This window comes from Equus caballus, chromosome 29 (assembly GCF_041296265.1).
Source record: "Equus caballus isolate H_3958 breed thoroughbred chromosome 29, TB-T2T, whole genome shotgun sequence".
NCBI classification, from domain to species: Eukaryota; Metazoa; Chordata; class Mammalia; order Perissodactyla; family Equidae; genus Equus; species Equus caballus.
In genome coordinates, this window is record NC_091712.1 from 29813051 (window position 1) to 29829543 (window position 16493).

The 16493-nt window shown below is 41.6% G+C and overlaps 1 protein-coding gene across 2 annotated transcripts in view; it reads left to right on the plus strand.

Moving 5' to 3' along the window:
- The window catches only part of CUBN (cubilin), a 256261-nt gene that overhangs the window by 113431 nt on the left and 126337 nt on the right, over positions 1-16493 (plus strand). For both annotated transcript variants that reach the window (XM_070254934.1, XM_023632206.2), the window contains 2 exons: positions 3260-3434; positions 4385-4554. In XM_070254934.1, the coding sequence (XP_070111035.1) occupies positions 3260-3434; positions 4385-4554 (345 nt within the window). The remainder of the gene's footprint in view (positions 1-3259; positions 3435-4384; positions 4555-16493) is intronic.

The following is a 16493-nucleotide window of genomic DNA, read 5'->3' on the forward strand; positions in this document are numbered from 1 at the left end:
TAGTCTCTCTTGCTAGCAAGGATATTTCTCAGTTGCATAAAACCCCCTGACGCTTACAAAGGGCTGGCAGCAGACTTTTCCACAGTAATGTGAAATGTTCCTAAGCCTTCATTTTCATATTCCAGAGCACATGTGATTGTTGCCCACTTGGCAAAATGTAAATGGGTTCATTGTGCTTTGGGTTTTGTCACACCCGTTACATGAGAAGGCAAAGATTGGGGCTGTTCCCTGCAAGCAGCAGAGGGACAATGCAGAGCCTCCGGCAGCAGCAGGCAAGCAGGGTCCTGAGACTGCCCAGGATGGGCTGCGAGAAGAGGCTGCACGCTGCTCGTGGCTTGTTTTTATTAGGACGAGGGGGCTTCCCCTGTTCCTTCAAAATCAGGATTTGCAGGAGTATGTTGAGCCCCTTAAATATTTTGGGAAAGTTTTTTGGTTAAGGCTGAAATGAGTGACCCCCCTTTTGTTTGAAAACCTTGTCTGACATCTCCGCAAATGCTCAAGTCAGATGGAATGTGCTGTGATAAACTTGGGCTAATATCGATAAAATGATTTTTTCCATCCCTCATGCCATAGACGCTGATGACATATTAGCAAGTTTTCAAAATTTTGGATAAATGGCCTAGAAACATTGCTGACTTTCTTGACCTGTCTACTCTCAGCCTGCATATTATCCTTTCCTGTTCTGCTGAGCACAACCCACTAGGACCTCACTGTCACCAGTGGGCTTACCTGGGTTGGACCAAATTTAATCAGGAACCAATATTTTTTTCCCTCAAAAATCAGTGGCGGGAGAGTGGCCAGTTGTGTTAAGCAACAGTGTGTGGTTACTCATGACCCTGGAATGCTGACTTGATTGTAACAATAAATGGAGCTAACAGAGCAGAAAGAAATGTTCAAAACAGATTAAAACCATAGGCTTTGAAATGTTCTATATCCTGAGCATTTGCTAAAAACACATTTTTTAAATCTCTGATCATCAGACCAATTCTTCTCCCCCCCAAAGTTTAGTCATACGCTGTAGTCGAATGAACCACACCCTGAAATTCTTTCCATCTTTTTCCTCTTTTGAAGAGTCATGCCGTAACTATTGGTCTTGTTTGTGGAAGCCAAAAGTACTGTTCTATTGTGTTGGTCATAGAAACTCTCTGGCTGATTAGACCTGAGTCTCTGAGAAAGGAGCCTGAACCGGTATAAAGCAGAAAAGGAAATCCACTCCTGGGGGCAATAAGCCGAGACAATTGCTTGGTGTGGGTAGTTAGCTCCCTCTGTTCTCTCTGCGATGGTCTTTTGTGAGCCCAGTCCAGGAAGAGGGGAAGCGAAGAACGTCAAAAGCAACAGTGTTTATTCTTCTGGAGGCTTCTAGGCCCAGCCAACATGTACCGGTTATGTTTGAGATCTCAAGGGGACCCCGAGCAGGGAAAACAAAGAATATTTTGCCGACGCGCAAGTTTTCTTTGTTAGAACTAAACCCTTGTGCTCAGTGTTCTCTCCAAATATGTGCTGTTTATTGGGCGCGGATGATTAGGAGCACATGCTGTCGGTTTCAAGCTCTGAGGACTGCGCCTTGGGTGAGAGGGAATCTTTGAAAGGAGAAAGGATTCTGTAAGCCAGAAGGATCCTGTTTCTTCCATTTGCATATGTGTACGTGTAAAGGGCCACACAGGGCTCCTCCTAAAGTCCGGCTATTGATGGGACTTAGGGGGCCCCGCAAACATAGCTCCTCCTAATGAAAATAAGCATGAAGCAGCCAGACTGCTTCATTCCTTTGCAATTACGGTCCTTGTGCTCAGCACTCTGTGGAACAGCAGCTTCATTCACTTTGGCCTCTCCCGCATGGCTGGGGGGAATTCATCAGACAAAGAAGTCATTATAGATTCAAATCACGTACTGCTCCCCAAGAGCAGGCTTCTTGTTCTCACTCTCTCCCTAGAGAACACTGGAGTGATTCCTCTGTCAGTCAACCGCTGACCCGAGGGTGGGCAGGGGCTGCAGGGCGCCTGAGGAATGGGGACAGGGGGCAGTCCACGGAGGTGGGAGAGCCACACGGATGGCAGAGGAGGGAGGGCCCTGCACACAGATCTCTCAGAGCACTGCTTTCCTAGTTCTGGTTCTGACCCTGGGTGTGGAATTATGTACATATACATGTGGGGGTCAGGGAAGGATCCAAATACCAACATACCTGTACATTGTCACCAACAATGGTCTTTCTTCTACACATTCAGGTTTGGCAAGACCTGAAGGTGGGAGGGTCAGTATCTTCTATTTGATTCTTATCTTCCCCTCACTCCTCACCTCCCCTTGCCCTCCACCACCACCACATATACTGGATAAACAGGTCCCAGGAGTGGTTGAGAAACCTGGGTGTGAGGAATCCTGGAGCCCCAGCCTGGGCTGGGCTAGACTTGCCTCCAAGATGCTGGATATGAGACCAAGGGGACACTTACTGAGGGAATGCGTCACTGGGTATTGGATCCCAGTCAGACAGATAGTTGCCAACTGGAGGAGCCTAGGAGACCTGAGGACAAGTGGGATGGATCTAGAGGGAACCATCCAGATACTGACACAGAGTCCAGGCAATTCCCGAGCGGAAGTGAGATGCTCTCGGTCATGTCCCTGGGAGTGCGCGTGCTGGGAGTAGGCACAGAGAGCATCTGAGGGATTCCCTTGTTGAGGATACCACTGGACACACTGATAGAGGTTATATTTTCACTCCCTCCAAAGAAGCAAAAATATTATATTAGATGCCTAATCTTATAAAATATTCAGATTGCAAAGTGGAGAATCCTAAAAATGTAGTGAGGAGATCACTGGCCTTCAATGAACTCGACTTACACAAACAGAATGGCTTTATGCTAAGACTGTTCCTATGTGCCTAGAAGAGTCAGAAAATCAGACTTGATACTGTGTTATCTGCAATGCTTCTGACAAAGAAAGCAGGGACTCCTATGAAGACTGAAAAAGAGAAAGAGGGGAGAGAGGGAAGATTCCAGAATAATCTTTTCAGTTCAGTTCTACAATTCTGGCTGATGGAATAAGAAGGCATTTCGTGGGTGGTTGAACTTGTGTGTTCCTAGGGCACAGGGAGTGCCTCTGAAAATCCGGCTCAAGTTTACAGTTCATCCCCACCCAGGGAGGCTGAGATTTCAGCTTCTAATGATAATAAAAGCCAAGAGCTAGTGGCAGAAGGGAGTCGGGGAAGGGCTGTAATTGCTTAAATATGTCTCTTGAGTTAAGTCCTTTTTTCTACATCCCATCTTAGGTCTACGGAGGCCCTGATTTCCACTCTCCCAGAATAGCCCAGTTGTGTGCCCAAAGATCGTTGGAGAATCCCATGCAGATCTCCAGCACTGGAAACGAACTAGCAATTCGATTTAAGACTGACAGCTCCGTAAATGGGAGAGGCTTCAACGTCTCCTGGCGAGCAGTCCCTGGAGGTGAGTGGACCGAGGAGGTATGTCAGAATACTGAAGCCGAACCCTTGTTAAGTTTCATGGAAGGGTTGGAGACAGGTGTGAAGGCTACATCCCGACAACTCTGTGACTTCCCAAATGGCAAATACTGCTTTGGCCGAGACTGTTCCCTAAAAAGATGTGATAGAGTTTACTTCTGAAGAGTCATCTTGTATGTGAAAACGAGTCCATGCAAGTGTGCAAGTCCACGGTGAAAGCAGGGTGATTGGTTAAACACATGTTCTCCAAGGGACTTGTACCTGTTCACCAGCCTCAAATTTGGGCACCGGCAAAGTGGTAAATGACTTCATGCCGTAGTATAGAATTCTGGATGCTTGGCAAATGCCAAAACTGTAGATGTTAAATTTGTGAACTCCAAGGAGTTACCATGTGTCAGGTAGTGACAGTCTGCCCAGGATCTTAGGCAGTCTAAATAAATTACCTGTTGCAGATTTTTTAAATAAAGAATTAATGCACAAAAAGTTTACCAGCTATTAACCTATACAGCTACTAGTAATAGCCATGTTTATTGAGTTTACTATGTGGCAGGCACTTTTCTAACTATTCTACAGGGACTATCTCATTTAATCCTCACAACCACCCTATGAGGGAGGTTTATTTCATATCTTCTTCTCACTAATGAGGAAATTGAAGCTTAGAGAAGTTAGTGACTTGTCCAAAGTCACATAGCTAGAAAATGCCAAAGCAGAGATGAGACCCCAGAGATGGCCCCACTTCTAGAACTCTAAGGTAATATGGTAGGTATATTAGATCTCTCCTAATGTTAACCATGCATGAATTTAATGAGAATTAAATATATAATTATACATACATGGTATTTAAATTACCCCAAACTGATTCTAAATTAGGTCATGGTGTAAAGTTTTATGCATCAGGGATTCCTCTCATTATTGAATTGGGTTTCCCACCTACAGGTTGTGGTGGGGTTTTCCAGGCTCCCAGTGGAGAGATTCATTCCCCAAATTACCCCAGTCCTTATAGAAGTAACACGGAGTGTTCCTGGGTCATTCGGGTGGAAAGAAATCACCGTGTTCTTTTGAACTTCACTGACTTGGACCTTGAACCTCAGGACTCTTGTATTGTGGTAAGTGACATAAATTTCAAGCATTATCTCTAGTCAAATCTGGGTCAAAACACTGCCACATCAACATATTTAGTGAATGTATCAGTTATGGCTGTTTTCAATGTCAAATCATAGGAAACTTAACTATTGGCAACTTAAAACATAAGGATATTTATTTTTTATCTAAATACAAATCAGCAGGTAGATAATTGCAGGGTTTGTTTAGCAACTAAATTCCTGCTCTACCATTCTTACTGTGTTGCCTTTTCATTTTGTGTTTATTACCTCATGGTTAAAAAATGGCTGCAGAAGCACTGGACATCCTGTCTGAATTCAAATCTGGAGAAAGGGAGAAGGAATAGTGTTAATTGTTTCCATTTTGTCCTTTTTTTTTTAATCAAGAAAGCAAAATTTTCACAGAAGTTCCCATTAGATATCAAGAGCGATTTGGAAAGTGTAGTGGAAAGGATTTATCATAACTACTTTAAATCAATTATTATTAAGCCTCTGAGGGTTCTCACAGGGTTCTACTCTTCTTGAGATCAGGGTATCTCACTCGGCTACTTGAATAAATTGTGTCTGATAGGACATAATAGTTTGAGAGATGAGGGCGGAGGAGAAGGGATATGGCTATTAGTTGGTTAGATGACAGAAAGTTTCTATTACTACCCATAATTTTAATATATTCTCATCTGAAACTAATGCTTTGTGCTTAATGGAAAAGTGAGTGAGGTTTTATTTTGAGGCTTTCTTTTTATTTTAATTTTTTGGGTTACCTATGTTTTTTAACAAAAGGTTTTCCATCGTGCATTTGTATTTAGAAACATTTCATTCAAATATAAACCAGATTCTCTTGGCAAATGGATCTTTTTATTTTACTTTCCTGGCAGTTTCTTACATAAACTCCAACTGGCTAGCTTCCAAATTTAACTTAAAAAAGCCCAAAATCTCTCTCACATTTTTCAAAGTAGTCCAGTCTAATGGTATGATTTCAAGTATTATTTTACAAGGTTAGATCATTAAGCTACTTAAAAGATCAGTTGATTTATGACTTTGTATTAACTTTCTAAATGAGTCTGCAGAGTCTAAGTTGGCAAAAAGCATTATACAAACTTAAGGTATGGGACATTCATTTTCCATGATGTTAACTTGGACCGACTCTCCTGACAGAGACAATTTAAAAATTTTGCCTGATATTTTAAAACATCTTCCTAAATGCAGCAAAGCACTCACAAGGCAGTATGAAATTTCTGAGTTAAAACTGAGAGAAATATGAACCTCGTCTTTGGGACTGCTTTTGCCTGTTGGGCATTTGCTGATCCAGAAGGAGTTAGCAGCACTTCTGAGAGCTTCTCAGGACAAAGAGGAGCAAAGTTTGGGTCTAGGGCCTCAATAGAGTGGAAGTCCTGGGAAACCATCCCATGTCCTAGGTAAAATGAAAGTAAAACAGCCTTCACAGAGACTGTACCCCAGCTTCAAGTCACCTGAGTGGCCCCCAAAATCTTAAGTCATGGAATAATGAGAGGGAACTCTGTATTGCTAATGCATCTAGGCATTGGACCACCACCCAAAGCAATTTAAAATCTTCTCCAAGGGGATATGAACATCCTAGATGTCATTCCTACAATAATTTTTCATATGCAATAGCCAGCACACTATCAAAGATACTTATATATCACAAATGAGATACAACATGAATAATAGACAATGGAAACAAACACACTAATATGCGAGATTGGTAAGCAACTATGATTATTAAGCTTGTGGAGATAAAAGTCAAACTCTCAGCAAGGACCTGCAAACTAAAAAAAATGACATCGCAAATATGAAAAAGAGCAAACTAAAAATTTTAGATACTTTTTTTTTGTATTGGATTGGAAAAATACAATAGCTGAAATTAAGATCTCAGTCAAAGAGTTTTTTGGCATATTAGACAGATTAGACAGAGATGAAGAGAGAAATAGTGAACTGGAAGATAAGTCAGAAGAATCTACTGGGGAAAAAGCATGGATAAACAGAAGGATGAAAAATACAGAAGGGAGGTTAAGACACGTAGAGGACACATATAAAAGGTATAACATACGTTTAACTGCAATCCTAGAAGGAAAAGGAAGAGGCAAACGGAGCAGAAGCAATATTGGAGGAGCTAATGACTAAGACTTTTCCAAAACTGATGAAAGACACCAGTTTACAAAAACAAGAATCCCAAGGAACCCAAACAGCCAAATAAATAGAAATAGAAAGACATACTTATCTAAAAAACATAAAGATAAAGGAAAAATATTACTATCAGCCAGAGGAGTGGGTCAGGGGGAGAACAGATTGCCTTTTAAGAAGTGTCAGACTGAATGCTGACTTTTCAACAGTGATAGCTGGAAGGAAAAAAAAAAGCCAGTGGAATAGTATGTTTAGTTTGAAGAAAGAAAACAACTGCCCGTCAGGAGCTCTATACTGTTCTAAGATAGCTTTTAAGAATGAAGGTGAAATAAAGCATTGAAGCAGAAGAGGAGCCTTCAAGAAAAGTTTGAATGGGCCAGAGACAAATTGCCTACCTCATGGTTTTGCCTGCAGTGGGCATGTCTCCACTATTTGCTCGCTCTCCCAGTCTGTATGTTGCCAGGCACAGTTTCTTCCCTTTGGTAAAGTCCATAATCCATAGAATTCAACATACAAAGGTGTGTGAAAAAAACATAGCCTAGGTCAAAGGCAAACCCAGCATGGCTGCATTTTTTCCCTCCTGTGGTCTTGAGCAGGGTTTTCCACCTCCATGAGATATAAATATACAGACAGGGTTTACTATTAACCACTGCCATATCTCAGCATGCAGCTCGGCTTGACTTAACAAACTGGGAGGAGGCAACAGAAAGGAGGAAGTGAAATCTCAAATATCCTCTGGTCATAGGCATGGAAACAGGAAAATAAACCCAAAGCCAGGTGCTGGGAGGAGTCCAGTCTGGGAGATAAGGTAAAATATAAAATGTAATAGTCCCAACAAGTTGTCCATCAGAGAATCCTGTATGAGGTGGGTGGAGTATTCCCGCCAGTGGGCAGATGGGGCATCAAGAAGCAGATGCCACTAAGCCCTTGAGCAAGACATTGATATAAGAAGTAAACTGCCCCAACTGCAAGAGTCAGCATGGTGCCATGGTTAAGAAGTCTAGCTCTGTGATGGGGTGGGCATAGAACTGAGCCTGGATTTTGTCATTTTCTAGCTTTGTTGCCTGGGAGAAAGTGAATTTTTCAGCTTCAGTTTCCTTAACTGTGAAATGGGGATAATAAGAGTAACTGTGTCAATATTATTGTTGGGATATTTGAGATTCTGAAATTGAACTGTGTGTCACGTAGAAAGTTCTTAATTTGTGCTGGCCATAATCATAATGATGCTGATGGTGAGTGCCCTCATAGGCAGGTTCGACGAGCACTGGAAGAGGAGGTGGCATGGAATACTAGGAGGGGCAGTGGGTTTAGGAGCCAGGACTTCCTGTCTGTAATCCTGGGCCTCACGGTCATCAGGAAAAGAAGAACCTACTTATGAGCCTTTCTCCTAGCACAGCACCTAGCATTTAGTGTACCTAGGACTCAATTACTCTAATAATAATCATGAGAAAACAGGAGTGATTCATTTGGGTCTGGAAGCCAGCGAAGGTTTCTCACTGGAGATGACATTTAAGTGGCAGAATTTCACTAATGGAAATGTGGTAATGAGGCAGGAGAGGAGTCTTTGGGGAAAGAATAGGGGAAATTGTGCACAGAGGTATGAACATGCATGGACATTTGGGAATAAGAAAGGGGAGTGTTGTGCCTGGACTGTAGCTATATGTTGGGGAGCATGTGGAGACCAAGGGTCCACAGAGACATCCAAGTTGGACAAACTAACCCTTTTATGCTCTAGTGAAGAATTTTAAATTATCTTATAGATAGTACGAGGTTGGCGAAAGTTTTCTGTAAATCAGAGGATTAATAGACTCAAAACTATTTTACAAGCATAACAAGCAGCCGTGTGAGGACTGAGTTGGCAGAGAAAGAGAAGCTGTGGCAAAACCTTGGGCCATGGCCTTGGGAGTGGAGAGAAAGAGACATACTGAAGAACTCTTATGGTCATATAGTCACCAAAGTTTAGAGGCTAATTACATGGTGGAGAGCGAGTTCGGGGATAGAGATGGGGGAGTAAAGACTCTTCACTTGAAGAGTGGGTGAATGATGAAGCCATTAAGTAAGTGAGTAAAGGGGCAGACTAGAATGTTTGATATGGAAACTTTTGAGTTTAAAAGTCTACACTATGTCCCTTATAGAGTTCAACATATGAGTTCAGTGGGCAGAAGGAGTTTGAGCTGGATATATACAATGGAAAATTATTTCTATATATTTGGTGGTGTTCAAGCCACAGAAGTGGGGGTGGTCACTTATAGGAGTATTTTGTAAAGAGGAAAGGGCCAAGTAAACTCTGGGAAACATCACCATTGAAGGGGCAAATGAAGGAAGAGAGGTAAAGGAGACTGAGAAATGTACTCAGAGAGGCAGGTGGAGAACCAGAAGAGAGTGATAGTGTAAAAACCAAGAGTGAAGCCAATTTTAAAGAGTGGGTGGTCAAAGGTGTCAAATCCGCAGAGGTCAGCTAGGACGAGGATTGAAACGATGCCACTGGATTTGATCTTTGATGGCCTGTAAGGAGCAGGATTGCTGTGGGTAGTAGTAGAAGACTCCAGATCATAATGGGATAGGAGGTGCAGGAGCTTAGCTTTTCCCCAGAATTATGGAAGTCAATGATTTAGGGGGATAAAAGGTCATAACCTATTGGTAAGGCAAGGTCAATGGGAAGCTATTGCTATTTTATTTTATTTTATTTTATTTTATTTTATTTTATTTGAGGAAGATTAGCCCTGAGCTACATCTACCGCCAATCCTCCTCTTTTTGCTGAGGAAGACTGGCCCTGAGCTGACATCCGTGCCCATCTTCCTCTACTTCATATGTGGGACGCCTGCCACAGCATGACTTGCCAAGTGGTGCCATGTCCGCACCTGGGATCTTAACTGGTGAACCCCAGGCCGCTGAAGTGGAAGGTGCGAACTTAACCCCTGAGCCACCGGGCCGGCCCATGTCATTTTTTTTTAATGATAGAAAATCTTAAGCATGTTGAAAGGACCAGGTGCTGGTATGAAAAGAGGAGCTGAATGTAAGAGATAAATGGAATAATTGGGGAAGTCATATTATCAGAGGAGAGACCTGAAAAACAGACAGACTGGTTCTATAAATTTCATATTTTCAGAATGAGAAATTTGAACACATGGCCGACCATAAGATATTTCTCTCAAATTAGCAAATTTATTTATATTGAAAATTGCATAAATCATGTACAAGCCAAGGCATTTTTGTTTGCACCATTTATAAATCACCTTTATAGAAAGATAAATGTGAAAGAGGACTGTTCAGCTAAATTGGGGTAGAGATCTACTGTGTGTGCTTGCCAGGGGCACACAGTTGTGGAGATGGGACGTCTGTGAGGTTTGGAACCAGGCAGGCAGTGCCCTGGCGAGGCAGGAAGCTTGGCTCCAAGTTCTAGTTAGTTGTCCAGGGGTTCGTGGAGGCGAGCATTGAGGGACCAACCATCTGTCCTTTATAGCTAGACGGACATTGGATGTGAAATGTACTCCAAAGTCTAATATCTTAGATAACATCTCTGCAGTTTAAGCTCATACAAAGCCATTCATTCATTCTGGAGACATTCAAGTCCATTTCTTGGTTCTATTGCTTAGACAGTCATTAACAAAGAGAAAAATATTCAGCTGCCAATGATGCTGCCAGATAACGTTTGTGTTCATGAGATTTTTTTCATAGAGCTCAAGTGTACTATTCAATACTAGGGTCAGTTATGCTTGGATGGGACCAGCCATCATGTTTTTTAGAATTCCTATAACAATTTGGATTGTCAGAGGTGGAAATATTAGTTTTAACAGTCATTATGGTTAATAGCCATAAACACATAGATACGTAGAATGTTAAGTTTCAAAGAGGAGAGATTTAAGATAATTTACTGTCATTTCCTTATTTTAAAAATAAGAAAATTGAGGTTCAGATGGGTCGGGATCCAGAGCAGGTAGAAATTAATAGCAGGTCCAGTGTTAAAATGCAAGCAAGCCTGAAGTAAGAACAAGTATTTTGGTAAAATATAAAGATTACAGTCTACATGCAGGGAAATGAATCACAGCATAAAGGGGAACTGAAAAAACGGGAGGAGAAAATAAAACCAGGGTTACTTTGGGACCATTTTGAATTCTCTTTCAGATGAACCCAGACTTTATTTATCAGTATACGGAAAAGTGTTCGGATTTCAAATACAAAGTGGCAAGTGTCTTTGCTTTGAAGTCAGGTGGTCTGGGTTCCCTTCATCCATTCAATCTGTGGTGTCAACCATGTGCCAGCCACTGCTGGGCACCATCTCTCACTCTCTTCCTGGCCTGGCGAGCTTAGTTTTCTCGTTTATAGAATCAAGTGCCTGGGGAACCCAACCAGGAGGAGGGAAACCAGGGAAGAGGATCCCGTTAGGAGCTGTGTTTGTGAGTAGGAAGAGGAGAACAAGGTGGGAGTTGAAGAAACAGACACTAAGGGTCAGGCCATGTCAGCGGTGGGTTCATTCCGGAAGTCACAAGAGACTCCTACAGCACTGAGCTTCCCTTCACTCTGGGCGCAAGTCCATGGCATTGGGCAGGAGGTTGTCTCCGCACTCCACTTGCTACACAGAAGAGAGCTCTTCTTGTAGTAGGCCGAGTCCCCAGTGGGCCCACCTGGAGGCAGGGTAAACCCACCACTAACCCCGTGCTATCGCTCTTGGCTTCATGGAACTAAAGGCAAAATTCAGCAAGTAGAAGAGACGAATGAAAATTTAAAAATGGAACAGTAATACACAGCCTCCACCCCCTTTCATATAAGCTACAGCAGTAGTCTGCATCCCCAGGCATCAGTCTGTTTGATGCATGAATTACCAGTAGATGCATGGCTGAATAAATGAATAAATGAAGTTTTGGAGTCTCTACTCCTGTAAAGATCCGTACTTCAGGGGAAAATTGCAGACGACACATTTGAGAATGTGTTGTGCTGAGTTCACTCCCTGGCACCATTCTTGATATATAATCTCACTATTTTGAGCCACATGAAAGCTTAGATAACATCGCAGAAGTGTGTTTTCTAGAATTTCATGCTGCTATAATGTAAGAAGAGAGAAGCTGAATTTTTTGACTTCTATTGAAGGGGCGATGGCGTCATGGTGAGCTAATCAGAGAACTCAACCTGTGCTCAGATTTCAACTAATTTGGTAAAATGTTTGCACTTTCTGCTGAGTCCCTGTTGAGTGGCTAGTGTAATTAACCTCAGGCTCCCCTGAATGACACATTGTGAGGATTTCTTGCTAAGGCAGCAGTGGGACCCACCGGCTGGGCATGACTGTGTATGGTCATCATGAAAATGGCTCCATTATGTCTTCTTTCACGAAGGCTGAGTATTAAAGTGACCTCCGGCTGACAGTTTAATTGCTTAATTAGAATCTCTCTTCTAAACCTAAAATTCATATAGCTCTGTGAGCTCTTATTGATCTCTGAGAAATACTGGTTGTAGCTCCGTGTGAGAATGGGAAGAGAGAAGTCAGTTCAGCAGCATCACCGGCCCCTGGAGACTCTTGACCTCTGATTTCAGCATCCTCTTTGCTCAGCACGATGGAATGTCTGCCTCGTGAGAATCAATAAGAAAAAGATAAAAGCAGGAAGGCCACAGTCCAGATCCAGCCTCTCATTTGGAGAAAATCTACACTAGAACTAACAGAGTCCAGTACAAAAAAGGGGCGTGTGATGAGTAACTGTTTTCTTTCTGAAGCGTTTTGTGTTGATCTAGGAGAAAGAAAGCAAAGTGTCAGATTTAAACTGAAGAAAACCAGATTCCCCCACTCCCACCCCAGAGCGGCAGGGTCTGTTATTGCTCACGTTGACCACCAGGCACAGGATGGAACAGGGCAAATCCGGAAAGCAGTCTCCATATCTTGTTTTATTTTTTTAGGAGACTACCCATGATATGTTTCCTTTTAAAACATTGATCATTTCCAAAACAGAGCAAGTAGACACAGGAATAATAGAACTCAGTGCTTCAAAGAGACAATGGAAACAAGTCTTTAAATATTTATCATTTTACAAATAAATCTATGATGGAAATCAATCTGTTTCTCCCTTCCTTCCTCCCTTTCTCTCTCCCTCTCTCCTTCGCTCCTCACCACAGAAAGTTTAGTTTCCATTTGATACTTGAGGACGATCTCCTTAAAATGTTTAATTTGTGGCTTGCTTTCAATAACCTATTTAGCCATTTTGCATTCCAGGGCCAAGTTAGCCACCACGAGTTGTACCAATCCTTTATATCCCCAAAGCAAAAATCATTTGAAGCCACAGTTCTGCAATCTCTGCATACAGGCTTGTTTGGTTTTGCTTACATTTCAGCTCAGAATCTCCTTAAATGCTTGTTTATTTGTGAAAAAAAAAATGAGCTTCTTGCACTTCTTCTCATATCAATATTTCCAGTAATCTTGGAGTCACTGCTTGCAACAACTGCAAATTATTACAGTTTCTAGCCTCCTGTAACATTTGAAGACTGAGAGGAATAATGTAGAACAAAGGAATAGGAGTGACAATGTCCTGACATGACACGTGTGCCTGAGAATTTAACTTGGGATTTCATTTCAGAGGAGCGGAGCTGGAAAATATCACTGACTGAGGAAACTGATGCTTCCTCCCTCCCCACCCCCGAGAAAAACTGCTAAAATGAGTAATATTTTCATTTCCTTCCTCACTTACATTTATGACTTTAACAGCTTGGATAATTTCCTGAGGGATTCCCCTCCTTATCACTTAATATTTCCTCTATCTTGGAGCAGTACGCATTCCATAATGGGAATTCCATTAGCGACTATACGACCATACACAACACGTGAAAATATTTCTCATCCTCAAAATTGACTGTGCACCCTGATGTAAAGGATGTCTTCTGTACCCTAAATCTCTTACCCATCCCCACATTTTTCACCCTGAGAAGCTTTAAGGCAATCCCAAGCAGTAGACAGGAGTTGGGGGAAGGGGTTAAAAATGAAGTAGAAAGTAGAGACCAGGTTGAGAGCTAAATTAGGCCAAGGGCAAGATGAGGAAAGAGGCCACGCCCGACCAGACAGTTAGGTTGTGGTTAAACCAGAAAGGGACAAGGAGTGGATTTATATCTGAATCCAAGAATAGAATCGAGTTCAGAAATCAGGGATGTAAATTTTAGGTTTATTTGTTGGTCCTGGACAGTGTGCCCTTTGTTACACAGTCTTCGAGGTTAGCCATGCTGGGAATCCCATGCATGTTCTGTGGGCTGGAATGCACGACAGGTGCCGCCCCCTCTGAAATCCACAGGGGCCCAAAATAAGACTTTCTAAAATGCCAGTAAGGTCTGGATAAGTGAGAGGAGACTTCCACTCTGTTTCCAGAGCTTCCATGGGAATCTTTCTAGGAGTCCAAGGACATGTCCCTTAGCTTCATAGAATCATGGTCTCTGACCATTCTGTTCTCAACGAAGAAAACTTGATTTTGTCTTTTTGCTTGGTGTGATGATAAATGATCAGATGTTAGACAGATGGAATTTGTATGTCCGCATGTGACAGTGGGCAAGTTACTGATATTTTCTGATACTCAATTTTGCCAACTGCAAAATCGAATTGTAAGAAGGATTGACTTTTTAAAAATGTCATATTTAGAGCATTTTTCAGTGTCTGGCGTAGAGGAGTGTTAGCTGCTATTCCTCATTTTTCTGTTACTACCACTACTCCTTCTGTTATACTAATGCTATCTTAAAGGTCTTGTTATCTTTTTAGAAATTGTGAACCTTAGGTACACAGAACTGGGATCCATGATCCTCAGTTCGTTGCTAACTGTCATCATTAGTTCATGAACAGACTCATTTTATTTTATCTTAAAATATTTTTTAAAATCTTAAAATACATATTATAAATTTTTCACACATTCTTCAATATGTCATCTCAGTGAATTTTATCACTTCATACGTGTGCTATTTTGATATCTTTTGGAAGATTCACAAAACAGTTAAGAGGGAAAAAAGGAATAGTGCAGAAAATGAAAATAAAGGCATATTCATGTACACCCATCATTTGTTTGCATGGAAAGCTCAACTCTGAAAGCTTCTGTGCAACACCGTCGTACTTTGGAGATTGTAAAACATGCTGTGTGTTTTGCTTTTGAATTAAAATAGTTTCTTCTTACTCTAGTTTGTAATAATTTTAACCCACACGTTTAGTTGGTTTATTTTCTCCCTGAGCAAATGAAATTTAGTAAAACGAGAAGATGGGAGATGCAGTAGAAATATTTTCCTACCTCCTACTCTCCAACAATCTGAGGGAATGTATTCCAGTTTCTGGCAATGAAAATGCAAACGTTACTGAGGAAGCTGATGTGCGTTTCCCCCTCAATCATGTGCTTTGGGCTGTGAGTGATGACTATTTCAGTAATGATCAGGAGTCACTCCATCAGCCGGCGTTTAGATCGCGGGGGGGGGGCTGCGGCTGAAGTGCTGTGCATCCGAATCAGGCACTTGTTCTCCACTTCGTAAGCAAAGCATCAGCGATTGCTTGTCTTTATTTAGTGCAATTTAAAAAAATATTGGGATACTCAGGTTTCCTTTTGTAGCGGATTTTTGCATTTTAGAAAGAGCACACTGCACAGTGGCAGTTATTTGGAGACTGAATTAAAGGGGACATAAATTTAGGCAGAGAAAAGTTCAGGCTGCTGTGGTGACCCAGGAGAGATGTGATAAGGTCCCACACTAAGACCAAGAGGAGGCCCTGAGGGCGGGGGAGGTGATGAGAAGGGATCCAAGAGATACATCAGACAGCGAATTGACCTTGACCCAACATAAGGATCCGTTGGGTTGGGGGGGGGCGGTAAGGGAGAGATTGAAAAAGGGTTGGTAGTTGGGTACATGCTTCTGGCATTTACTGGGCAAGAAATGAAGGTGAAGGAGGAATTAGGGGAGCGGGAGCTGACTTCAGTTTGAGACATTGACTTTCAAGGTTTATGGGCCCATACAAGCAGCGATGTCTGGAATGCTGTTGGATATGTGATCCTAGAGCTTGAAGAGAGGTCTGGAACACAGTTGTAGATACTGGCCAGCTAACAAACGTCTTGGAGATCTTAAAACAGAAGCCATAGCCATTTAACTCGATACATTCCTGTCAGGCAGCAAAAGACTAGATTAAGTGGCATTAATATCCCTCTGGCTTAGATGCTGCAGTACTGTTATATGAATAGTGTATTTTCCTGTCTCTCTATGTGATTATTTACATGTCTGACTGGCTAAAAATTCAATCGTTTAAAATATATATGTTATTTAAAAGTTGCGCATGCTCCTCACATTAAATTTCTAAAATACGGAAAAGAAGAAATAAGAAATTAATGCCAACCATAATATTGCAACACAAACTATTAAAATTTTGGCTTATTTCCTAAACAAACAGCTACAAACACACACATGCACACTTGTATACACATAAACATGGATAGTTAAGATGATACCATGCATTGTTTTGTATCCTGCCCTTTTCACTTAGCATTATTTAATACATTTCTTCTTAAAAATAGTTTCTTTGGCTGTATAATCAATTATATGAACATACTAGAATTCGCTTAACCACTAGCTGACTAGTGACCTCTTAGATTACATTTGAATTTCTTTTCTTATTATAATAATGCTTGAAGAGCATATTTATATGTGAATCTTAGTCTACATTTCTTATTATTTCCTTTACATAGATTCTCTTTTCTTTATTGAAAACTTTATTATGAAATATTTTAAGTACGTGGAAAAGCATGGACCACATAATGCATATAAAGTATCTAATGAACAAAAACATCTCACTATCCGGACTTGCCAAATCTTA